We start from the raw sequence: 26,099 nt of genomic DNA, 5'->3' as shown, positions 1-26,099 counted from the left end.
CTTTTAGGTATGTGCCTAGTCAGAACTTATCTGCTAAAAATGAGCCTAGCCTGAATTAAAATCAATTGAGTAAAACTGTGTATCAGTGTCTTCGTTCATTAACTTCTATGCGTGTAAGTAATGGGTAATAATTAACTATATGGAACATTGGAAATAACCCACAGCGCTGTAAAGCCAAGCAGGTGGTAAATGCACGTTCTGAAATTATTTAAACTGAAAATATAGTAGCTAGGCTATACGTTTTCTTTTTGCTGCCCATCATCTACCTCTTCTTGGCAACATTTGAAGCTGAATGTCACATTTCAATAAACAATACATTTAGAAAATATACCGTGTATTGTTAGGCTATAGTACTTTGAAGGTCTATGCTTATTTAAAAAATAAAAAAGTTTTATAAATTCTCTATTAATTATTCATATTCTATAAATAATATTACATAGTAGGCCTACATCCACAAAATGTGAATAGCATAACAAAAACATTTGCATTAGGCTACATTGCATTTTTGTTTACATTTCACCTTAAACTGGCTATATTGAAATGCATAAAGTAACACATAAAACAATACCCATAAATTAATATATATTAATACATTTTAAAGTTCTCGTTTTATTTAAATTTATATAAATTCATTTCAATTTATAATAAATTATATATTTATTCCTTATTGATTTTTGTTTGCTCATTATATGCCTACATGTTGTATACATTCCTATATTTTTGTGCAAATGTAAATAAAGGGATGAGTGAATTTTATTATTAATCTAAGATATATCTGAGATCAGGACTCCCTTTAAATGAGCTCCGGCATGGGCTTCGAATGACGTTACACGTTATTAAGCTACTTTTTGCAGCAGTTCGCAATAGGCAGAATATAGTGCATTTGCAGTCACTATATAATATTATACAGACGAATGTTAATTTTGTGTGTCAGGTTCAAAATTAACATTCGTCGGTATAGGTAGCATCTCTTGCTTTTTAATGGTTCGGAACACATTAAATGTCGCCCTCTGTTGGACTTGGAGAGGAGTGGAACAGCCTTGCATTGGTGTCGCTCCATATAAAAGCGACGAGGAGGAATGAAAAGCTCATTCATTGTTACCGCCTTATTAATATTCAATCCGCGGATTAAGTCTCAGCATGACTTCACGTGCAGAGACTGTTGAAAAGTGCTAAAGTTTTAGAGACTGATTTGGATTTCCCTGTCAACTTTTTGTTACCTTTTCAGCAAGGTAGGTAGTTTGCAAATTCAGTTTATTCTCTCGGACTATCTGTTCTGATCCAATGTTATTGAAAAACGTGTGAGCTGAATATCGTCAGGTGTGCTTAAGCGTGTCATTACAGGTGCTTATAGGTTATTTTCTCTTCTTCAAGTAGCCTATTTAATAAATAAAAAATATTGTTTAAGTAAAAAAAATGTTTATAGGTTGCAAAAATGCGGTTTGAAAATACATTGTATTCAGGATGTTAAAAAAATTGCTTATTCATTTTTTTTATTTCGGATTAGAATGCACATAGAAGCACCTTTTTTTTTTTTTTTTTTTTTACATAGGTTTACTTAGAAGTTGCAGGCTGTTGCACTCAGAAATGTTTCCCTGTGAGGTTGAACCCTGAAGAACATTTTAATACCTTTGGGTAAAAAACAAAAATGACACAACAATAATGTCACTGACCTGCGGTTCAAGATCTGTGGTTGTAAATCAATTTTAGAATGGGTTGAAAAGCTCTCACAGCCAATATGATGATACCTTAATAAATTAAGCAGGACAGCAAAAACTACAGCTTGTGTATCTAGTTTGTAATATGTTGTTACAGCAAAATGGGCAGATGTCTTTGTATCATAGCGGTCTAGTTAAAGCTTAATGAAGAAAGTGAAAGTCAGTGGACCCATGACAATTTTATTTAACTTTCTTTCTTTCTTTTTTTTCACAACAACGCACTGTGTTCAACATTTGCCTTGGTCGTTTGATTTATGTGCAAGTTTTACATATAGCTTTGCATAGGCTGCTTTCCTTTCATTCGCTTTCTTGCAACCATATTTAATTGTAATCTTTTTTTCACATTTAAAATAAACATTTCTTTAAATAAAAAAGTTGACTTGCACTGAAGCACTTTGATAAAAGAGGTGTCACGTGTGATGTTAAATATGTACAGTCATCTAAAGTCTTTTCATCAGTTCAGCTTTCTAATGATAAAAGCACATACAGTAAAAGCCTGATGATGATGGAGTGGATTTGAGAAAGTTGTAAAGCTATGTGTTTCTACTGTATTTTACTAAGATCACAATGGCTGTGAAAATACTGCGTAGTTTGTCCACAAGTGAAAAGGATTTCTTTTTTGACCCTGTTGAAAATGGGACATACTAGTCTTTTTTTGGAAGTCCTGTTATACCTGTCTGCACAGGGGTAATAATCTTAGCAACTGGAAATATTTGTATTTTATCTTCAAGCTGCTGAATGCATTTCGTAACTTTCACAGCAAACTTATCTTAAGTGTGCATCATTCATGTCTAAGTTGAACAACAATGAATTTTCTTTTTATTATTTATTAATAAAATAATTATTGATAATCAATTTTAAGTTTTTGAGATCACATAAATAGCTTTTTCACAAAATGATGGATGATAACAGAGATGTGAATGCAAAAAGTATAGGCAGTGACATGCATTTTTTTAACAAAGTTTGCTGCTTCAGTTGTTGTGATGTTGATTCACATATTTTCTAGATTATTAAGCAGAGTGATCAGGTGCATTTTAAATAATTGCGAAAAGCTGATTGGATTATAAGAGCAGACTTATTGCTATAAAAGGAGGGATGCCATCATCACTTTGCATCAAAATGGCCTCATGTGAAAAAGAAATGTCTGCAAAGAATAATGCAACTGAAAGAACCATTTACCAAATTATCAAGAACTTGAAGTAGAAAGGTTTAACTGCAGTAAAGAAGGCGTCAGGACGTCCCAGAGTGCCCAGCAAGTGCCAGGACCACCTCCTGAGGAGTCGGCTACAGAATCGTGTCACCACCAGTGAACCAACTTGTCACCAACTTGCTCAATATTGGCAGCCAGTGGGTGTCAGTGCATCTGCACATACAGTGAGGCCAAGACATTTGGACAATCATTAGGACATTTCTCAAGAAGAAATCCCAAGATCTGTAAAGACTTACATGTGGGGTCGTTATTAATCCAATGAATAATCTTACAGGATTTGGCCCAAATCTGATATACAGCATCGCAGAGCAAATTTCAGAGGTTATGAGGAAGGGACAATGCTGTAAAAATAAATAAGCCAATAAAGCTTTTAAAACTTATGAAATGCTTATTTATACTATAGAAACGTGTGGAAAAATATATTAAGCAGCAAACTTTGCGCATTTGTCACTGTCAATACATTTGGGGATGCCTATTTCATTAGTCTCTGATAAATGAATATGCACTAAATTCAGAAAATCACTTGGGAACTTTGAATGAAAAGAATATAGACAAAATCAAAACTAAAGATGTTTAAAGTTATAGAAATGGTCCCACTGGCTTAAAGGAATAGTTCACCCAAAAATACGACTCACCCTCAAGTTGTTTCAAACCTGTATTCATTTCTTTGTTCTGAACACAAAAGAAGATATTTTGAAGAAAGTTTGTAACCAGGCCCATTTAGGCCACCATTGACTTCCATAGTAGGAAAAAAAACCTATGAAAGTCAATCATGCCCCAGAACGGTTCAGTTTCCCACAATCCTCAAAATATCTTCCTTTGTGTTCAACAGAACAAAGACATTTACCGGTATATAGGTTTGGAACAACCTGAGGGTGAGTAAATGATGACAGAATTTTTGGAAATGTAAAATTTTACTGTCCCTTATTTTTCTTCTTCTCCTTCTTTTGACATTTTAAGAAATATTTTTTGCAAGACCCATTTGAATAATAATTCCTAGAGATCAGTTCATATTGCAAAAAAAAGATAATTTGAAACAAATCCAATCTCAAGCCATGACCATGGCAAAGGAGTATTTACCATGTTCTGAGAGGTGTGGTGTGATGTTGAGAAAATGGCATCCGTGAATATGCCTAGGGTGTTTTTTAGTTGTGCAAAGTGCAAACTGTCAAAGGCAACAGGTTGTTTAATCATAAACAGCTGTAGTTGACAAAGTACTTAATGTCTGATCTTAAATGGGGTTAAATGCTACTGCTACCATACCTCTCTGCAGGGCCAAAACATCAACTGTTGACAAGCTGCTTTTCTTCCTTTGTCAAGCCAGAAGAACACTAGTTGCCTCCAGGATTTTGTGAAGCTTTTCACCGTTGGCAAAACGGTTGCTTAATATGTTACTTAGCAAGAAACTGCTGTACACAGTAGTGGTTACAGGGTGTGATGTACTTTCTAATTTTTCACTGACTTTTTGTAATGAATTTTTCTGGATAGATTTGTATCCTTAATGCATAGAGCTGTTAGCAGGAATTGCACTGACCCTGATACACTTCAGTGAGTCAGATGATGATCTGACAGTTATAGAGTGATTGCATTGGGAATGTTTTGTCATGGCTTATGGACCACAGCATCACCCTCCACCACTATGCTTTTTTGATAAAGTAATGTTTACGCATTTGTGGAGCTTACCTGGCTGACAGACAATATACCGATGGAAGAGTGAAGATCTTGAGATGCATGATAATTGCACTGTTATGTTTGCTGATTCTTATTGAGTCTTATTATGTTATTGTCAGTGCTGTTGTATGTTATGGTCAGCTTTCTTTTTACAAAAAAACTAAACAATTTGTACAAATCTTGCTATTATTGGAGCTTTTTAGACATTTGAAAAGCAATAATGTAAAATACATTACAAATACAATATTGTGAAATATTATTACATTTAAAACTAAACATTTTTAAATGTAATTTATTCCTGTGATGGAAAAGCTGAATTGTCAGTAGCAATTACTCCGGTCTCAGTGTCTCATGACATTTTATCTTATTTTTATAAATTTTGAACAGTTGCGCTTTTAACGTTTTTATGGAAACCATATTTTCTTTCAGGATTCTTTGAATAAAAAGTCAAAAAGAAGGAATGGCAATAGGAATCTTCTGTAACATTAATGGCTGTCACTTTGATAAATTTGAATGTACACTTGCTGAATAAAATTATTAATTTATAAAGAAACAACAACTTATATATAATTTTAGTTTAGTTGATTTAATGTTCAAGCCTTTAGATTAAAAGTTCTTTAAGGTATGGAGAATCATGCATTCATCCAGGTGTATCCAGTGTTTTTACTGTCATTGATCATCACGTGTAAAAATACTTACACAAGCACATTGAAGTATTTTTTAATTACATGTTTGTTCCAATATGATTTCCCTTCCTGTTGTGCTAACCAACTCCTCACAGTTGCTTTTAGCACTTAAGGCACTTATTGCTTAGACATGTTTATCTGATCATGGGTTTCACATCCATTGAACCTAAAAACAAAAACAACAGGAAAAGTATTCATAACATTGCAGATTATATTTCATTTAATGCACGCTCTGTCAAAACCGGAGCAAGGTCATTTTTCCTTGCTCAGAATAATCTTTAATACCTCATGTCAGTTTATATAATTTACAGTATGACACTCAAATTACTGTTCAAGCATTAGGCAACCTTTTATTAGATAGTCAAAATGTTATTTAATATATTTATCATTTGCACAGCTGCAGTGTTGAACTTAAACTGGGGTCGAACATTCCATGGTTTTATTAGAGATGAGTGATTGATATGAGATCTTTCTCACAGGTTGTCTTGTAGTTTTCTGCTTCAGGGCTTTTGAAAGCTTTGCCACTCCTTTATAATTACATTTAACCTTTCCATACCTGCTCTGTCATGTGACTGGAGTCACATCTCCTATACACCCACTCTCTCTTTCTCCCTCAACAATATCGTAATTTACTTTTCCTGACTAATAAGCCAGGCATTGTGAGTTCTGCTTTGAGCTAAAGAACAGGTTTCCTTGCATAACGAACATCTTGTATTCTCTTCTCTCCTTCTCAGGTTCAGGTGAAGCAGTGAGTCATTCATATCAAACACCTGCACCAGTATAAATAAGGGTAAACCTCACTACCTGACAAGACCCCAATTCATGTGCAAACTTTCAACTGGAATCATTTGATGTGGAAAAACACAATGATCTCGATTGCCAAAACCTTCCTCAGAGGGATCTACAGTTGTCATTGGATCAGTGATAATACAAGACCAAATGTGAGATTTTTTTCACAATCTATTTTTAGCCAAATAGGCTATGCATCCATTCTCTCTATGATTGGCAGACATCTTTTCAATATGTTTTGATTATTTTTTCTTCTCACATAATCAGTTGAGAGAGGCAGAATATTTTCTCATAATAAATTTCGAACAGAATCAAAGAAAATAGTTTTCATTGAATGCCTCTTTAATGAGCAATTATCATGTAAATGCTCTTTCCTTTTAAGTGAGTACAAAGCTGTGGAGACTGATGATGATCATAACAGGCAGAAAAGTATGTTAATTAGAAGCCTGAATAAAAGCAATTATTTTGATTTGTGTCAGAAACAATTACCGCTGCATTCAGATATTTCTTAAATCCTGTGTGGAATGGACTAGTAATAATCAGCTACAATAATAAACACTTTAGGGGTTGGCCCCGCTTTTGAATATTATAATCAGTAAGCGAAACTCAACGTGAGAACACTATGCCCCCAGGCTCTCATTTGTTGCTAAATCGTCACTTTGAAACATAACACGCACACAGGGGGAGTGATCAGGGAAAACTATTATTTAATTCTTTTTAAACCGGATAAAGAGAAGAGCTTAATGACTTACAGAAAGAGGAACCATTTTGAAATGTGCAGTCTTGTTTTGTCTTTGTTTGTAGAGGCCATGCTGCTGGTTCTCTTTTCTGTCTTTTGTGTCCATACTTGCCCTGAGTTGGATGTACGTTTGCTATATTGCCTTCAACGACCGCACCGATGTAAACGAGTGAGCAAATAAACACAATATGCAAATTATATAATTATAATTGTAAATACATTGGCATGTTGCTTCCCACTTTGTTCATTAATTACTGATTGTGTCATTGTGCCATATTGCTTCATTTTCCTCTTGCAGCCGTGCCTTTGAAAACTTGAAAACATGGGTGAACTGGTACATGATAGTAATGGTCATTTCTGCTGTGCTGGCCACTTACTGTCTACTTCTACTGGTAAGAAGAAGGGAATAATGCGAACAGATTGCTTAGTGGGTAGCATTAGTAAATAATGGTTGTTCAAATGAAATCATTCTTCATTTATTTCAGGTATTTGGATTGCTACATTTTGTAATTGGAGAGCCCTTGAATTTGCACTGGCTGCATAAGGTACTCTTATTTTTTTTTACTTTTTGTATTTGTTGTATGAAGGTCACTTTGTATGAAACTTTTAGCCATGTCTTAATTTTCGCAACTTTTCTAAAAAGAAAATAATTAATACATTTTTTTTTTAAAGTTAGACATCAACCTTCTTAGTATTCCTCAGTCAATTTATTATAAACAATAAAACAAAGAAAAAATAAATACATTTTGTTAGGGTAACAAAATAAGCTTTTATATGCTCTAATATCAGGTGAGTTTTATATTGTTGCGACAGGTAGATATCCATCCATGTTAGATATAGATCCAGGTCGCTAAAGACCCAAATGTGTAATAATGATTGGAGAAACTTACATGCATTTAAGGGTTAATAAACAAACTGAAGCAAGTCCAAAAAAGGGAAACCACAAGGAACACCAAACACACTAACATCCAAATATCAACTGACAAAGCATAAGAGAAAAACAAGGGCTGTATATACACAGGGCTAGACAAGGTAACGGGAAACACCTGTGGAGACTAATCAAAGGGGAAAACTACAAAGGACAACAAACATGGCACACAAGACAGGAAATATCACAAAAGTCCCAAAACTCAAACAGGGACTATATGACAGAGACCTCCACTTAAAAGAAGCTTCCAGACACTCACAGGGAGAAACAGCTAAAAACAAAAGTCCAGGTGGATGGTGGAGCGGAGGCGGACCTGGGGAGGGATGGTGGACCAGGTTTGTGGAGTGGGAAAGGATCAGAAGACCGAGGTGAATCGGGGTGCCAAAGCGGAACTGGTAGGGCAGGTGACCAGGGCAATGCAGGTGGAACGGGTGACCAGGGCGGCGGAGCAGGATGAGCAGGTGGCCAGCATGTGGTCAGGGCAGAGCAAGCAGGACCCAAGACCACCACGGAGGAGCAGACGGGACAGAAGATCCCCATGGCGGAGTAGATCACCACCACAGCAGAGCAGATGGGACAAGTGACCACCCCGGTTAAGCGGAGCTGTTGACCCCCACGGCAGATCAAAAATCCACCAAGGGTTAGCAAAAGGCCACCACAGCGGAGCTGAAGACCACTTCTGGGGAGTCGATGAGACTGGAGAACTCAGAATGGCCTCTCTGGTTGAGAGAGAAACAGGCTGGGAGTTCAGTAATAGCCTCCGTGATCATAACAGGGCATGCAGGGAGTTCGGGGATGACCTCAGTGGTCATTTCATGGCAAACAGGAAGTTCAGGGTCGACCTGAATGGCCATAACAGAGCCATCAGAGGACACAATGAGTTCGGAAACTAATTTTGGGGCTGCAACAGAGCCATCATGGGACACAGATTTTAGAAACGGTGCCCGCAGTCGTAACAGAGGCATCAGGGGGCACAGAGAGTTCAGAAACGGCACCCGCGGCCATAACAGAGGCATCAGCCACAGGAGAAAGTGTGCAGCCCAAACACATAAAATGGCAATTGCCATCACAGGGAGTGCAGAGGTCGCCGGGCTTGAGAGCGTTGAACTGGGCATCCAGGCTGCTGGCGCCAACATCAGCAGTGGATCACACTACCACACTAGACATCCGGTCACAAATGCCTTGGGCCTGCCGTTGTAGCTTCGGGTGCAGGGGACGTGACCACTAGAAACTCTGGCATGGCGGCTATGATGGCGGAGTACTCTGCAATGACAGTCATCACAGCTGGGGTCCGCAGTGGGCCAAGCTCTGTGGCCATTGGAGCTTGGGTTGTATAGCATGCTCCTCAAACTCCCAAAATGTCTCTTGAGGACTAACATATGAAAGTTGAGTTCTGAGGAGTTCATGGAGTCCAGAACAATAAAATGTTATGAGTGTATTTTCCAGGAAGTGGGAATGAAAAGCGGAATCAAAAAAATGACAGGTGTAGTCCTCAAGAGGTCACTTGTCCTGACGAAGGAGAACAAAACAAACTCCTGCTAGATCCATAGCTGGACAGTCTGTAGTGCAAAGAGTATGTTTAAAAAACGAGGATCGAAGAGCACAAGAGTACATTTAATAAACAAACTGAAGCAAGTTCAAAACAGAAGAAACACAGGAACATCCCAACATCGACTGACAATGCACAAGAGAAACACAGGGGATATAACACAGGGGGTAACAAGCTAAACAAGATAACAAGGTAACGGGAAACACCTGGGGAGACTAATCAAAAGGGAAAACTACAAAGGACAACTTAACAGCACATTCCAATCTGCGTTTTTGCACCATTGAAATGCACTTCAGGAAGGGGACGCCATTTAAAGGAGCGTTCCAACCGAAGTGAACAACTGAATCCCTTTTATGAAGGCCCTTCCACGTGTCCGTTAGCGAATGGAACATGCAATGGTCACTTCAAGGAAGTAGTTTAATTTATTCATGGTGTTGTTCTGCCCTTTGGAATTAGTAGGGCATAGGGATGGACACTTCCGATTGGCACACAAGACAGGAAATATAACAAAAGTCCCAAAACACGCACAAGGAAGTACAGTGGGGGAAATAATTATTTGATTTTCGCCCACTTACAAAGAAATGAAGGGTCTATGGTCTAGGGTTATATAGGTTTATTTTAATGGATAGAGACAGAATATCAACCAAAAAATCCAGAAAAAACACATTATATAAAGTTTATAAATTGATTGGCATTTCAGTAAATGAAATGAGTAGTTCAACCCCAAGCAAAACATGCCTTAGACTTAAGAGAGTTGGTGGAGAAACCTTTTTTGGCAAGCACAGAGGTAAGACATTTCTTGTAGTTGATCACCAGGTTTGCACACATCTGAGGATGGATTTTGGTCCACTCCTCTTTACAGATACTCTCAAAATCCTTAAGGTTTCTTGGCTGTCACTTGGCAACTCAAAGTTTCAGCTCTCTCCACAGATTTTCTATAGGATTAAGGCCTGAAAACTGCCTAGGACACTCCGAGACCTTAATGTGCTTCTTCTTGAGCCACTCTTTGTTGCCTTGGCGGTATGTTTTGGGTCATTATCATGCTGGAAGACCCATCCACGACCCATCCTCAGTGTTCTGGCTGAAGGAAGGAGGTTCTCATCCAAGATTTGACGGTACATGGTCCCTCAATACAGTGAAGTCGTCCTGTACCCTTAGCAGAGAAACTGCCCCAGAGCATAATGTTTCCACCTCCATGCTTATAGATATTTACTGGCAAACTTCAGACAGGCTTCTACATGTGCCTTCTTGAGCAGGGGGACCTTGCGGGTTCTGCAGGATTTCAATCCATTGCAGCGTAGTGTGTCACCAATGGTTTCCTTGGTGACTGTGGCCCAAACTGCCTTGAGATTATTAACAAGCTCCTCCCGTGTAGTTCTGGGCTGATCCCTCACCTTTCTCATGATCATCCTTACCTCATGAGGCACGATCTTGCATGGAGCTACAGACCGAGGGCGATTGAGTTTGTATTTCTTCCATTTCTGAATAATCACACCAACAAAAGTTTCCTTCTCACCAAGCTTCTTGCTGATGGTCTTGTGCAGCCTTGTGCAGGTCTACAATCTGGTTCCTGACGTTTCACAGCTCTTTGGTATTGCCCGTGGTGGTGGAGAGGTTAGAAACAGATTCTGTGGACAGGTGTTCACTGACATTAAGACATTAGGAGTACTTTCTTAAAGTAACAGGACTATTCTGTGTTCCACATGGGCACATAACCAATCTGTGGGAAGCATATTACAGATCAAATACTTATTTCACTTGATCAAATGCTAATCAATTTACAACCTTTATATAATGTGTTTTTCTGGATTTTTTGGTTGACATTCTGTCTCTATCCGTTAAAATAAGCCTACCATAATAATTATAGACCCTTCATTTCTTTGTAAGTGGGCAAACTTACAAAATCAGCAGGGCATCAAATAATTATTTCTCCCACTGTATATGACAGAAGCCTTGTTCCACAGGCTGTCCAACTTTAAATCAAATGAGAAAATATTAACAAAACATTATTTTTTTAAATGTTAATAAAAAAACATTAATAAATAAATAAATATTTATTTATTTGTGCAACTTTTATTTTAAAATATATATTTTTAAATTTACATTTTAAATGTAGGTATGGCAGTTCCAGAGATTATTTCCACAGAAACAAACAATTTAGCCCCTAATACATGTTTAGTAAGCTCTATTTGGTTAATTATTTGGAAAGTGTAGTGAATATGAATATTAATATACATAAAATGCTAACTAAGAAATTAGCATTAAAAAGACTCATGACCTAATATGCCCATAGTTGAGGTGAGGAAAATATGTCATACTGTATTTGGTTACCTTTTAAAAAAACTTTTGTAACACTTTATATCATTGTTCACCGCATGTTAATGAATGATCGGAAAATGTTAATATCTTTCTGTTCTCTGTTCAGGTGTTTCTGTTTTTGGGTCTCCTCACTGTGACTATGGGCACAGTTGGAGTTTGTATAAAATGGAAAAAAGAGTGGAAAACAGTCTATATGTCATTTCAGGTATGAAATCGAAACCAGCCTTCAGCCATTCAACATTTCAGTATTGGTGTTTTTTCTTTCTTTCTAGTTTTTGTGGCATGTTCTCATTGAATTCTATGTTATCTTTTACATTAAAATGGCAGTGTAATATTTCACAGAGAGAAAGCATATCCCTCAACATTATACTGTATTTATCAGAACTGACTCTCAGGTGCCTGTATCTCCAGTTACACCACTATTGTTGAACTGTATGGAGTATGAAAATCCCCTCTTTGGTTTCCCATAGGCCACGGCTCCTTTCCTGCATCTGTGTGCTGTAGTGGCTTTGACCTTGATCAGCTGGCTAGTGTTCAAGAGTTATCATAAAGCTCAACCATCTGGTTAGTATATGGCTCCAAAACAGCTTATAATCAGGGCCGTAGCTGGGTTATTTGGGGCCCCGGTTGTTGCTGTGGGCCCCCTTGAAATCACATTCCGGGGAGGGTGTCCCCCTCTGTTGAAATCTAGAATCGTCCCCACCTTTCGCCCCGCTAGCAACGGCCCTGCTTATAGCTTATTATAATACCTTAAAATGTAATCTTTTCTGACTGTATTTTATCTTGTTTATTTCACGGCTGTTTACCAAATAGATGAAAAATGGACATTAAATATTGATTATATTATGGGGCTGTTGAATGCTTGAATCTGATTGGTTGACGAACGTTCTAAGGTGTGCAATCATTTTCAGGGAAATGCTCAGCTAAAGGAGTTCCAGGCAGGTCTTGACCACTTTACAGTTCTATATCACTTCGCCAAATGATTGAGTTGTTTCAAAAGGTCCTTACAACAGAAAAAAAAAAAAACAAAAAAAAAAAAAAACGAGAGGGTCTGCAGTTTGATACTAGAGAGATAAAAGTGCCAGTTTTAATTACCTGGATGAGCAGAGTGAGTGTTGCCATAGACGACAGCAAATATTATGAAAAAAGATCAGACCTCGAGTGACCAATCAGAATTAATCAAAGAGCCGTGCAATAAAGCATTATTTATTTACTGGTGAGTGACATATTAATGAAAGTTATGATCAGGTATTCGGTGTAAATGTGAAAGTTAACACTAATGATGCAAAGATTTAATTATGGTTTATTTTCAAATTGCAGAATGTTGTACTGAATATTTTTGTGTGTTTTTGCCTGTGTAGCTTGTAAGGTTTTTATAATGATGACCTTCATGTTCGTGTCCGCTGCTGTGTTCCTGTGTCCTCTTGCAATCTGCTCTCCGTGCATTACCAATAATCTTCCCCCAAAACCTTCCCTCGTCGGTCATCGTGGCGCTCCAATGGTAAGTGACAGAGTAACTTTCATTTTGAGACATACCTTTTGTTAACGTGTATTAGCTCATGTTTACACTGGTGTGCCCGTCAAAATCTTGTTTTTGCTGTTTTTGTTCTTGTCGGTGCTGAACTGCAGGATTTTTATTTATTTACTTATTAGAAAAATGCCTCAGGATGAATCATCTGCTGTAGTTTCTGAATCCGTTTAGGATTATGATGATTATGGCATAATTCCCAGGTTGTAAGCTATCAACGTGGGGGAGTGTATTTCATTAGCATGTCAGTCTGCTCATAAATGTTGGAACATTTATCAAGCATAAGCAATTTATAGATTAAATAATCACAATGAAAACATATACAGTTATTACAAAACATGTAGTCCTCATTCAGAAATATAATTTTAATGGCTGACAGTATACAATTCAAACACAACCTGATAAATTCCACTGGCATGAAAGGAAGAGGTGTTTTGACATCTGAAGCTCTGTAGGTTTGATCTTCCTGCGCTCACCAGGAGACTGGAGGTTAAATGTGAATAAAAACAGAGGCGTGTGAAGAACTCATGCTAGAGCTCTGAATTCTTTTTTGTTTATACATGACATGGGAACCTCAACATATACGTAGTAAATTAATGGTTCTTTCTGGAAAAAAGTTATTTCTTTTGTCGTTTTAAAACATTTATATACATATAATGTGTGTGTTAATTATGTATTTAGCTGGCTCCAGAGAATACCATGATGTCATTCAGGAAGAGTTTGGAGTGTGGCGTGGTGGCTTTTGAAACAGATGTGCAACTCAGGTAAAAGGTTCAGATTCTGTTCATGTGTGTACATGTGTGTATGTTTGCAGAGGTAGACAGTAACAAAGTAGATTTACTTGAGTACTGTACTTAAGTACACGTTTTGAGTATCTGTACTTTACTTGAGTATTATTTTTTCTGGAAACTTTTTACTTTAATTTCACTACATTTGAAAGAAAAATATACATTTTTGTTGTGGAGTACAAAGTATGTACTCTTTCAATATATGTAATATATTGAAAGAGTACATACTTTGTACTCCACAACAATTTTCTTGAGTAGAAAGTAGTAACATCAGTCAGGGGATGATTTTGGTTGGAAATGAAAGTCGGGTTAATGTCAGAACCCGACTGATGTTGGTTTCTGACGTCAACCCGATTTTCATTTTCAACCACAATACAACGTCTGTCCAACGTTGGAGATTAATTTCATTACAGTGTTGGATTCTGACATCAACCTGATTGTCATTTTGTGCTATTTTTGTCATTGTTTTGGAGCACACTAGCTTATAGATAACAATAAGGCTAACATATTCATACTAAAAGCCCAAAATTTTTAAATAGGGCACTGTTTGAGGGAACAGACATTTGGGTGTTCGAAACCATTGTGGACGTTATTGAGTGCACTTAATCTCACATTCAATCCCACTACTGGAACGGTGTTCTAATTTTTTTTTAAATATTGATATGAGGGTAGGTAGGCACGCATAGATTCAGTGGCATACGGTACTGTAAGTATTACATACAACAATGCAACAATAATAAATCAAAGCATTGACATTTACTTTTGATACTTAAGTAGACCTACAACGTTTTTACAACGTTTCCTTGTAACAAGTAATATTTGACCAGTTGTGTCTGTACTTTCACTCAAGTAAGGAAGTTGTGTACTTTGTCCACCTCTGTATGTGTGTGTGTGTGTCTGTTTTAATACACTTGTCTATCTTTTTTCAGCAAGGACATGAAGCCTTTTCTCATGCATGACAATAAAAGCTTTCTACGAACAACTGATGTGAAGAAGAAATTTCCAGGTCGAGATGGCGACAGGCACACTAACTTCACATTGCAAGAGTTACAGACGTTAAATGCAGGCGAATGGTTTTTAAGAGTGAGGACAAATATTTATTTTATATTTATAGCATCTGTATTTAATTTAATTTAAGTTTTCATTTATATATAGTTATAACACATTTGATACAGTAATTGCTGTTATACAACAGGAAAGTAGAAATAAAAATGTATGTATTATATTATATTACATGGCTTGGTTAAATTCTAATGTAGAATGCGGTCAAAGAGTATAGAAGTACTTCTATACTCTTTGATGCGGTCTGTTATTTCTTGATAACAGACAACAACCGCCTCGCTATACATTATCCCGCTTATTACATGGCTACCTACCAAATAAATAAAAAATTTTACAAAAAATATTGATTTAAAAAGGAGTTTATTGATTTAAAAACTATTGTATTGCTTCCGTTAAAGAACACCGTGTCCATAGCAACGCTCTGTTTTTCATGGCAACGGTGTGTTATACTTAGGTACAAGAGAAACTTTTTAGAAATTATTTGGATTACATTGTAAAAGTTAATGATATTATGGTGTACAAGGCCAGTACTGCTATAGTTAATAAAGTTAACCTAACTCATGAATTGGACTCTATATGAGTTTAGTGATTCAGGGTAAATGATTGTGAATTAATGATTACATCAAAACACAACCAACACCATTAGATCACCTTTTCTATTTGTTCATCATCTGGCTGTTATAACTCATGTACAGCAGTCAAACAAAACTTAAAGTTAATTATTTAAGGGTCAAGAGCCCAACTAGCCTGGGAAAACCCAGACCACTTCCGGCAAATTTAGATTTGCTCTGCAAGTGGGTCTGGCAAAGAGCCCATTGAAACCAGGGGGGCAGTGTTCCGAAAGACATTGAAGCCGACCTGGGCGCCGCCATTGGCTAGCGGACCCCCACCTGCTGTTAGCATTCCATTGACTCCCATTCATTTTGGCGTCACTTTGACAGCGAATAACTTTACATCTGAGGCGTTTAAAGACACCGTTTGTCCATTGTTTATTTCTAAAGAAACACGAAAATGTATAAAAGGCTCCATTACCTTGTATCTTACGTTATGGCCCCGTAGAAGCTGTTTTTGTAAAAATAGGCTAACGATTGCGTCATACCCGCGCGACTCTGTCGCACAAGTCGAAAAATTACCGTATGGACAGGCAGAGAAGCTCGCAAGCAATCGGGAGGACGTGGAGGCATAAAGTCAAGGGAGAAGCCCATAGAGAGTCATAAAGTTGATCCTGCTGCTACCTCATGGACAGCTAATACTCACGCTCTCCGTCTCTGCGAGATTCGGAAGGGAATGATTCAGATTTCTCTCGGCACAGCTACTAGAAGACCTACAGGTTGCTCACGTCACATCTACGTCGTCAAGCTCAGTTTGAGCCTGCGCAGTTCGCCTTGCGATCAGGAAGTGAGTGCTTCTAATTGACTTCATTTCTCTCCGTTGAAACCTATGGGGTCGCTGTGTCCAGTTTATATACTGTCTATGATTGAAACCCATTTCCAATCCGTCGAAATCGCGGCACCAATCAGAAACGTTGGGGCGGGCTTTACACGATGACGACAGAGCAGCGACGGTGACGCAGATTTTGTACATTACAGAGATGGATGCCGCCGTGGAACATCACTCGTTCGAATCAGCTATCGCGTCTGTTTCAAGCGATTTAAAATTGTCATTTACAAAAACGGAAAAAGTCGTCAGAAGCCATTGCTACATCTTCCTGAAAAACACAAACAGAGAATTGCTGAGAGTCTCAGATGTTTCTCCGTCGCTCTGATTGGTTTTAGATCTATCCAATTGCGCCCAGAGCCATTTGAGTGACGTCCGTTGGTGACGCCCCTGTGGAAATGAATTGTCTATGGAGCTTTGCCAGACCCTAACTCAGTTACAACTGAGAGTGGTCTGGGTTTTCCCAGGCTAGAGCCCAACTAAAACACACACTGATCTCCATAATGGTGAATTATTAATTATGGTTTTCTCCTTCAGTGATTCTGCTTGTTAACATCAGGTGTCTTCAATGTTGGCAATAACATATATTTTGTCATTTTTACTCATTTTAAATGGTTAACATTTAATGAATTAATTTGATTAATTATTACTCAATTCTAATTTGTTAAATTTAATTAATAATATTGCTTGTAATCTGTTGCCTCATTTTTATTAATTAGATATAAATAAAATCTATGTTTTCATTTTTACAGTGAGCGAATACAACCCCTTCAGGCTGATTCGGGCCTGTCAGGGTTGTATTCGCTATAACAACCGCCTCGCTATACATTATCCCTTACTTATCTAATATAAAATATTTGGTGTAAAGGATTGATGTGCAGTTGCATTTGAAAAAAAAGCAGCCTCAAGGAGCACAATATCTCTCAGGCACCATTAAAAGAGGAAGGAGTATGTTTTGGTTAGAGATTTCTAGCAAAACAACCTTGAACTGACCTGAGGTTGCAGCTTCATCCAATTTAAGCAGATAAAAAAATAAATAAAAAAAGTCCACTTTGCATTTGATGTTCAGATGGTCTGATTTTTGTATAATGACAATTGTTTAAAATGAGATATTTTGTTTTTCAAATACAGACAGATCCACTTCAGTCAGTGTCATCGCTCTCAGAGGAAGATAAGAGAGAGGCTGAAAACCAGACAGTGCCATCTCTTTCTGAGCTCTTACTCATGGCTAAAAAGCATAATGTCTCCCTCATATTTGACCTAAAAAATGAGAACAACTCAACAGGATTCCACAACAGCGACTCCTACTACACCACTGACACTATCAAAAAGTCAGGCATCTCACCAGACAAGGTAATATTGTCGCACTGTATACAGTGGGGTCTGAAAGTCTGAGACCATTAGTAATGGGTCTGTGACCATTTTCTAATTTAATATATATTTCCATTAAGCTTTCAGAAATGTCATAATTTCCTAGCATCCATTTTTGTCTTTTTTCTTTGTTTTAAATGTGACAAAATCTTATAGCGTTTTATTTCTAGCAGTATTATTTATATAGGCTACTAGTATAGTATTTAGTTATATTTTAAATGAGCTTTTAGGTTTTTAGTTTTCTTTTTAATTTTAGTTTGTTACATTGTGTTTTTTTTTAAATATATATTTTATATTTACGTATTTCAGTTTATTTTTTGGTAATTTTAATACTTTAACATAAAGTAATTTTATTTCAGATGAACAGTTCTTTTTTCTTTAATCTTAACCCTAAGGCCCTAAAAACATGCCTTTTATGAATGCTACATGTTGTTATAAAAATCTCTGTCCAAAATGATTAATGCTATTCTTTTGTGTGTGTGTGTTTTTTCCCCCTTTTGCACCATTATATGTAACTTTAATGCTGTGTATCACTTTCAGATATGGTGGCTTCCTAAAGAATATAGACACAATGTGAGAAATATCTCACCAGGGTTCAAGCAGGTGTATAATGTGGTAGCCGAAATGAACGCGGATGGTGGAAGCTTCCTGAATATGGAATATAGTTCACTAAGCGCTCATGAAATAAGGTGAGTGTGAGGAGGATTGGTGCAGCTTATCTGACATGCAGAGACATGATGCTGCCGCTGCTGGTATGATCTCACAGCCTTAGGGATCATTCTCACAGGGTTTTACTTTCTTACAAAGATAACAGAAAGGCTGTGAAAAAGTATGTGCTCTATAGCTTAAACACACAAAATGTATCTAATAATGATTATAGTAGCCGGAATGCTGATTTACCAAACTTCAACAGATGAAGATCTATGAGGCGTTTTCCAGACATTGTTTTGTCCGGTTGGGTGCACCTGTCATTTTATAATTTTACCTGACTGTAAAGATGAAGAAATAATCAAATTGAACAAGAAAAGCTTGACTGATGAATAAGACCGCACGTTAAAACGGTCCTGCCACTCCTGTCTATTGTGCAAAAAACTGGCTTGTTGCGACCTGTCGAAAAGGTCGCTGATGTGGCGCCAAAGCCAGATTCATAGAGAAGATTTGTGTGTTTTTTTGTTTGTTTTTTTACATACATTTTTGTTTATTTCGCTGGACAGTGACTTGCGGGAAAAAAATGTGTCCGTGAATCTGTGGGTTGTGAATGAGCGCTGGCTCTTCTCATTACTGTGGTGCTCTGGGGCCAGTTCAGTGACCACCAATGCCTGCCACATCTTCAAAAACATGTCTAAGCCTGACTGGCATCTGGTAAATCTCAGCCTATCTTTTCACCTATCACTGTCTATTGTGCCATAAAAGAGAAGCTGTTTTCCCCTCTCATTTATAATTCACATGGGCTTGTCTGAATATGTAACATGTCTGGAATCCTTTGTGTTTGTGTATGCATGTAATAATGAAAGGAGCCTAATAAGTACATGGGAATATGGATCTCGGCTGATGTGATATCATTGCTGTTGATGTTTGGGCTGTTTATTTGGCAAAGGTAAGCAATGACACTCAGCACATATAGTATAATGCTGTAGAGTTGATTAAATTACATTGTTGTTGGGATAATTCAAGTTTTACGGATAGATTATAATAGCTTTTTAAACCTTTAAAGATGTTGTGCTTTATAATGATGTTTAAGTCACCTTGGAGTCAATAATGTTATCCCTTAAAATTAATCTTTGATCACCAAAATTACATTTAAAAGTTTTTTTTCCTGTAATTTTTTTAAATTCATGCCTTAAAATAGCTTGGATGTAACTCTACACGCTTGCTTCATTTGGTAGTATACGTGGACCATAAATATACCACTCATACTATATAGAACATAGGCCTACTTTTTTTAGCGGTTGTGAAGTAATTACTTATTCAAAATAAGTATCTATACAAGAGAGTATGCGATTTCGGAAACAGCCTGTGCTCTTTTAATACTCAGCAATGGTGTTCAATTTGCACATGGTTGGTTTAAATATATATATATATACATTTAAAACACCACATAGACATGTATGGAGTTTCACCAGGGAGTCTTTAATTATAATAATAGGTGTCTCGCCCTCACACCTGTAAACATCATCAGATAAGAGATGTCACTACAAGAGGAAGAGGAAGTTATTTCAACTACCGTAGCCTAAAGATTATGAGGACGCATGAATAAAAAAACTACAACAATGACGAGCACAGATAAAACATTTATAATGAATACTCCATTCAAAAATAAGGATTGTCATATTTGAATTCCTCGTGACTTTAACAGATAGATTTAATAGCTTTAAACTTTTGTAATGGTGTTCTTATATTAGTTTCTTTCTAATATTAATAGTGTATGTAACATATTTTCTATTTTTAATTTTTGCTCTAATAAATGTATAAAATGTATTAAAATTATGAAACCAGAAACCATTAGTTACTTTATAAATATAAATGTATTGTTTATTCTAAATGGTAAGTAAAAATGACTGCAAGGCAAGCTAACTTGTTACTAACTCTAAGGCTTATCCAACTTTTTCCCAATAACTGAAAATGTCCATCATAAAATGTCAAAAACATACCACCACACAAAATACAAAACAATACAAACCTACTTCAAGGCTATTAATTATTTGTTCATTCTTTCTTTAATGTTCTTTCTTTCAGGGCATTTAACAAATGTTTTAAGATTAATAAAAAAAAAAATACAAAATAGTCAAATTGGCACCCTAATTGAAGAGTTACTAAAATTATGTTGATGGTGCCGTGCCATGCATGTCCACCGGTCTGCTCAACAACAGATTATAATGGGCATTTTTCTCTTTGTGAACAGGAAAAGGAACCGTGTTTCTCGTCGAAATAGAGAACAGAGAGGAGTCCCCCTGCTAAACTTCTGAAAGATGCATCCATATCATGAAAGGGCATTTCCTCGTTTCACTTTTTGAAGGAATGTATATGGTCATCAAAAATAAAATCACGTCATATTAAATTTGTAAAGCAGAAAATTCACAAAATATTTGTACTTTTATTTAGTTACATAGCCTACACAGTACAATGTATTGATCAGTTGGAATGAGAATTTATATATTTGATATAATTTCCTCACTAGGGCAGAAAATTGTGCAATGCTGCCAACCATTGACAAATGTATGTTATTTCAGCCCTTTGTTTTGCAACACCAGGGCCATAGTTTCACAGACAGGGTTTAGATTAAGCCAGGATTAGGCCTTAGTTCAATTAGGACATTTAAGTTCTAATTTAAGGACAAAAAACCTCAGACAAAAAAATGCCACTGACATATTTTAAGAAATTTCAGTGCAAGTTGCTTTCAGTTAAAACAGCTCAAACAAGCATTTTAGTCTGGGACTAGACTTAAGCCTTGTTTGTGAAACTGGGGGCAGAACTGCTGTTTACATTTCAATGAAAATATTTAGATGTTGTTTGTTTATGTGATAAATTGTAAGGCCATTTTTAAAAGAAAGACTTTGAATGTTGAGCCCACTTTATATTAAGTGTCTTTACCTATACATTGTAAAAAAAATTGCATATCAATAAGTTATGACATACATTGCTTTAACTCATCAAAATAAGTTAAGCAATTTTTAACTTTTATCAAGTTGTACAAGATTAATTTTTAAGTCAGTTTATTATAATTTAAGTTGAAATGACAAACATCCAAGTTGATTGTACATTGATTGTACATGTTGATTGATTTACAGTGTACTTTGATTAAATTAATAATTTGATACCATGCACTTATTGTTTTACATGGTACCTATATATAAAAAATACCAGCATGCAATCACATTTGTAATTAATTTCTGTAGTTATTATTATATCATAACTATACCACTAAACCTGTCCCTAATTTTAACTGCGCTAATTAAATAGTTAGACACCCAATATAAAGTGGGACCACAATGTTTTAACAGAAATTAATTTTTCAAGATTTTTGCTATTTTTATTGATATTTTGGAAAATACGGGAATTTAAGACACATTCTGAAATAATTTGTGTAAGTTTAACTGTATTGTTGTGTGTGTGTGTATTTTTCAAAATGTAAAGAGATCAAGGCTGGTTGGCTAGTACAGTTGACCCGCGTACAGGGTTTATTTTGAGATCATAAAAATTAATGTTTGCCCTCCACATTCATTGATTCTTCCAAGATATCTGTCACACACACACAAAAAAAGATTTTTATTTTTAAATATATGAATTTAAAATATATGAATGTTATAGTGTGAGGAACCTTGTTTATTTTTTTGTACAACAACAAATGTGATAAATTATGCCACAATGCTAACATAGCCTACATCTAATCAATCAGTATAGGAAATTCAATGCCTGATTCTTGAAATATTACATTTGGTTCCCCTATAGCCCTAAATATATAAATGGAATTATAAAAACAGGCAAATTAAGGAGCACAACATCTACATTTTAAAGTGCACTATTATGGATTTTTGAAAATGACGTTTTATGTAAGTGTGTAACATAGCTCTAGGTAAATGAAAACATCCTGCAAAGTTTTAAATCTGAAAGTGCACCGTATATAAAGTTATTGTCTTAGCTGTTTCGTTGTGACGTCAAGACGAAACATTAGCATATTGTCCGCCCACTTATTGCGCGCACAGCCGCACACACCAGGGAAAACTTGAAACCCCAAACACTGCAGCTGATTCCTGTGGATACTGGACAGCATCATGTCGATAAGACGCTGTGCTCTACAATGTGAAGGTAAAGACTTCACATTTCCACTGCCCAAGGACGAGCATGTGAAGAATCAGTGGTTAAAATTCACCTTTACCACGATATCACAGCAGTATAAATCCTAAACTTTTGCTGTGTTCCCTTTATTTTACTGACGACTGCTTCTCAAATCTCGGAGTTCAATGCAGGATTCGTTTATATTGTGTAGGTCTCCTGCTAACTGGCTAACTCATGTTATCACTATGAAGTATCTGCTAAACAGCTGTGGGCCACTATTACCTATAACTGTGTCTATTAATGCCAGAGGTGGACAAAGTACACAACTTCCTTATTCGAGTAAAAGTACAGATACTACTGGTCAAATATCACTCCGTTACAAGCAAAAGTTGTAAAGACAGATTTAAGTACAAAAGTACTCTTTTTATAAAGTAAATGTCAATGCACCGTTTTATTATTGTTGCTTTATTACTTACAGTACCTTATGCCTCCGAATCTATGACTGTCTACCTACCCTCATATCAACATCACATTTATTTCTAGATCACAGTTCCAGTAGTGGGATTGAATAAGTGCACTCAATAACGTCCACAATGGTTTCAGACACCCAAATTGCTGATCACTGTTTTTTGTCTTTTAGTGTGAATATGTTAGTCTTACTGTTATAAGCTAGTGTGCTCCAAAACAATGACAAAAATTCGCATTTAGAGGACAAAAACAAACGTTAAAAATGAAAATCAGGTTGATGTCAGAATCCAACGTCAGATTGACATTAATCTCCAATGTTGAACAGACGTTGTATTGTGGTTGAAAATCAGGTTGACGTCAGAAACCAAAATCGGTCGAGTTCTGACGTCAACTCGATTTTGATTTACAACCAAAATGCAACCCCTCACTGCAACCAAAATCATCCCTGACATTACTACTTTCTACTGAAGGATCTTGACAGAAATGTAGTGGAGTAAAAAGTACGATATATGTCTTTTAAATATAGTGAAGTTAAAGTAAATAGTTTCCAGAAAAAATAGTAGCCTACTCAAGTAAAAAGTACATATACTCAAAAAGTATACTTAAGTACAGTACTCAAGTAAATTTACTTTGTTACTGTCCATCTCTAATGTAGATTGTCTGTCGTTCTCACTACTTTGAGGAAAGATTAAAGGGTTAGTTCACCCAAAAATTTAAATAATGTCATTAATGACTCATCCTCATTTAGTTCTAAGCCCGTAAGACCTCCGTTCATCTTCGGAACACAGTTTAAGATATTTTAGATTTAGTCCGAGAGCATTCTGTCCCTCCATTGAAAATGTATATACAGTATACTGTCCATGTCCATAAAGGTAATCAAAAAATCATCAAAGTAGTCCATGTGACATCAGTGGGTTAGTTAGAAGTTTTTGAAGCATCGAAAATACTTTTTGGTCCAAAAATAACACAAAATAAGACTTTATTCAGCATTGTATTCTCTCCCGGGTCTGTTGTCAATCCTTCACAGTTACGCTGATGGCGTAAGACGCTGATGACGTGTTATCTGGTGCGCCCGAGCTTCATTTATAGACTGAGGGAAACGCACGCTGTAAAAGTGTCTCATCCGCGACATGCACATTTACGCACCATTAAAAAAATGATATCCACGCAAACAATGTAGAATAGCTTGAATATAGCGTGCGTCTCCCTCAGACTGTAAACGAAGCTCGGGCGCACCAGATAACACGTCATCAGCGTCTTACGTCAGCAGCGTCACTGCGGAGTCGTGAACGCAGATTCACAACAGACCCGGGAGAGAATACAATGCTGAATAAAGTCTTATTTTGTGTTATTTTTGGACCAAAAAGTATTTTCGATGCTTCAAAAACTTCTAACTAACCCACTGATGTCACGGACTACTTTGATTATTTTTTTATTACCTTTCTGGACATGGACAGTATACTGTATACATTTTTCAATGGAGGGACAGAAAGCTATCGGACTAACGTTAAATCTAAAATATCTTAAACTGTGTTCCGAAGATGAACGGAGGTCTTACGGGCTTGGAAACGACATGAGGGTGAGTCATTAATGACATTATTTTCATTTTTGGGTGAACTAACCCTTTAAGCATGGAGCAAGATTTGTTTTACCAACATTTATGTTACATCAGTCATTCACTCGAGCTCAGCTAAATACATTGCATATGCACTGCTATTGATACAGTTTTCACGTGTTCACCACAATATTATTATAAAAATACTCTGTAAATAAATAAGTACAAATCAAATAATCGGTTTGTTGATGGACATGCACGTGTTAATGTGCTGATGGTGAGGAATTACAGTTGCAACATCACATAATGTACCTCAAACTGAGTGGTGTATCAGTTAGACATGTCCTGCTCGAGTTGTCCTTGTGATGAAGGTTCGGGTTGAATGAATAGTTCTTCCAATGTTTCATCGTCGGACTCAGGCTGGCATTGATATGGTAAAATCGACGTCAATGTTTCTGACTGTCTTTAGTTTACAGTGTAGGAAGCCTCAGGACAAGCAGAGCGTTGTTATGGCAATGGCGTTTTTTTGTTTTCGACAAGCGCTGTACGCGGTAAACCAATCACAACAGACAATGCTGTGTTCCGGATTTTCTGGGCGGGGCTAAAACGGGGGCTCGATGACGCACTGGAGCCACTGAGCTCCTGGACACGCTCCTACTTGATGACGCACTGGAGCCACCGACGCTGGCCCGCCAAAACCCGCTTCTGTAATGATCATTTTACACGGGATAGATTTATAAACTTTCGTCGGACAACTGGGATTCACTGATAATCCGCTGTTACTGGTGAATGTGGCGAACTGACTATCTCCCGCCTCGGCCTTCATCCCGTCCCGTCCCGTCGCGCCTGCTGCTGATGTGCCATCATCAGCAGTGCGTGCCCACCAAAATAGTGTAAGTTGCCTTGTGTGCGCATTATGTTATAATTATAGTAGGTAACTAGTCCACACTCCACAGTAACTCCAGTTGAGTGTCGCGACGGCAGCTTTCTCGTGAGTGGGCGTGGTTTCAACGCAGCCAGTGGACACGCCCCCAGCGTTTGAGAGCAGAGACTACTGCTAATTTTTGAAATATTTTGATAGCTTATTTTACTTGCCGCCTTTTTTATCATTCAAATTTGGCTGGGTGGCTAATAACACAATTTTATGTGGTGTGACAATTTACAATTTTATGTGGTGTGAAAATGTTATGCTCTGAGTTGCTTGGTGACACGAAGCTTGACGTTTGCGTTGAGACTGTAGGCTAGCCTACTGTAAAATATTGCATTTGTTCTATAACATTTGCTTTATTACATTTAATAAAATAGAACAATATAATTCCGAAACAGCAACATTTCTCATTTTTATTTTAAAGTCCAGTCTCAACGCAAACGTCAAGCTTCGTGTCACCAAGCAACTCACAGCCTTGAACGTCTGGATCTGGATCTGCGAAACGACAGAAGAGATATACTCCACTTCTGGATTTTCATTTGCCTAAAGCGTTCATAGAGGCGAGAGAAAACACCGG

At 36.9% G+C, this 26,099-nt stretch overlaps 1 protein-coding gene across 1 annotated transcript; it reads left to right on the top strand.

Moving 5' to 3' along the window:
• Nucleotides 1–988: 988 nt before the first annotated feature.
• gdpd2 (glycerophosphodiester phosphodiesterase domain containing 2) lies at nucleotides 989–22,010 on the top strand. Its single transcript, XM_079629770.1, has 15 exons — nucleotides 989–1,232; nucleotides 6,020–6,226; nucleotides 6,879–6,982; nucleotides 7,112–7,205; nucleotides 7,299–7,358; nucleotides 11,716–11,814; nucleotides 12,080–12,173; nucleotides 12,971–13,110; nucleotides 13,819–13,901; nucleotides 14,855–15,008; nucleotides 17,556–17,777; nucleotides 18,336–18,484; nucleotides 19,010–19,157; nucleotides 19,310–19,392; nucleotides 20,698–22,010. Exons 2-15 carry the CDS (start codon nucleotides 6,137–6,139, stop codon nucleotides 20,759–20,761), a joined length of 1,584 nt encoding a protein of 527 aa, XP_079485896.1. The 5' UTR covers nucleotides 989–1,232; nucleotides 6,020–6,136; the 3' UTR covers nucleotides 20,762–22,010.
• Nucleotides 22,011–26,099: the final 4,089 nt, after the last annotated feature.

The sequence above is a fragment of the Phoxinus phoxinus genome (genome assembly GCF_949152265.1).
Source record: "Phoxinus phoxinus genome assembly, chromosome: 12".
Taxonomy (NCBI): Eukaryota; Metazoa; Chordata; class Actinopteri; order Cypriniformes; family Leuciscidae; genus Phoxinus; species Phoxinus phoxinus.
Note: the sequence above shows the minus strand (reverse complement) of the source record. Positions and strands in the feature narration are given on the sequence as shown.

Bases quoted from the DNA above. Each gene is read 5' to 3' on its own strand.
- gdpd2 (XM_079629770.1), top strand. From the start codon at position 6,137: ATGTGGAAAAACACAATGATCTCGATTGCCAAAACCTTCCTCAGAGGG. The intron at 6,227-6,878 runs GTGAGATTTTTT...CTTTGTTTGTAG, and splicing joins GTGATAATACAAGACCAAAT to AGGCCATGCTGCTGGTTCTC. The intron at 13,111-13,818 runs GTAAGTGACAGA...TTATGTATTTAG, and splicing joins GTCATCGTGGCGCTCCAATG to CTGGCTCCAGAGAATACCAT.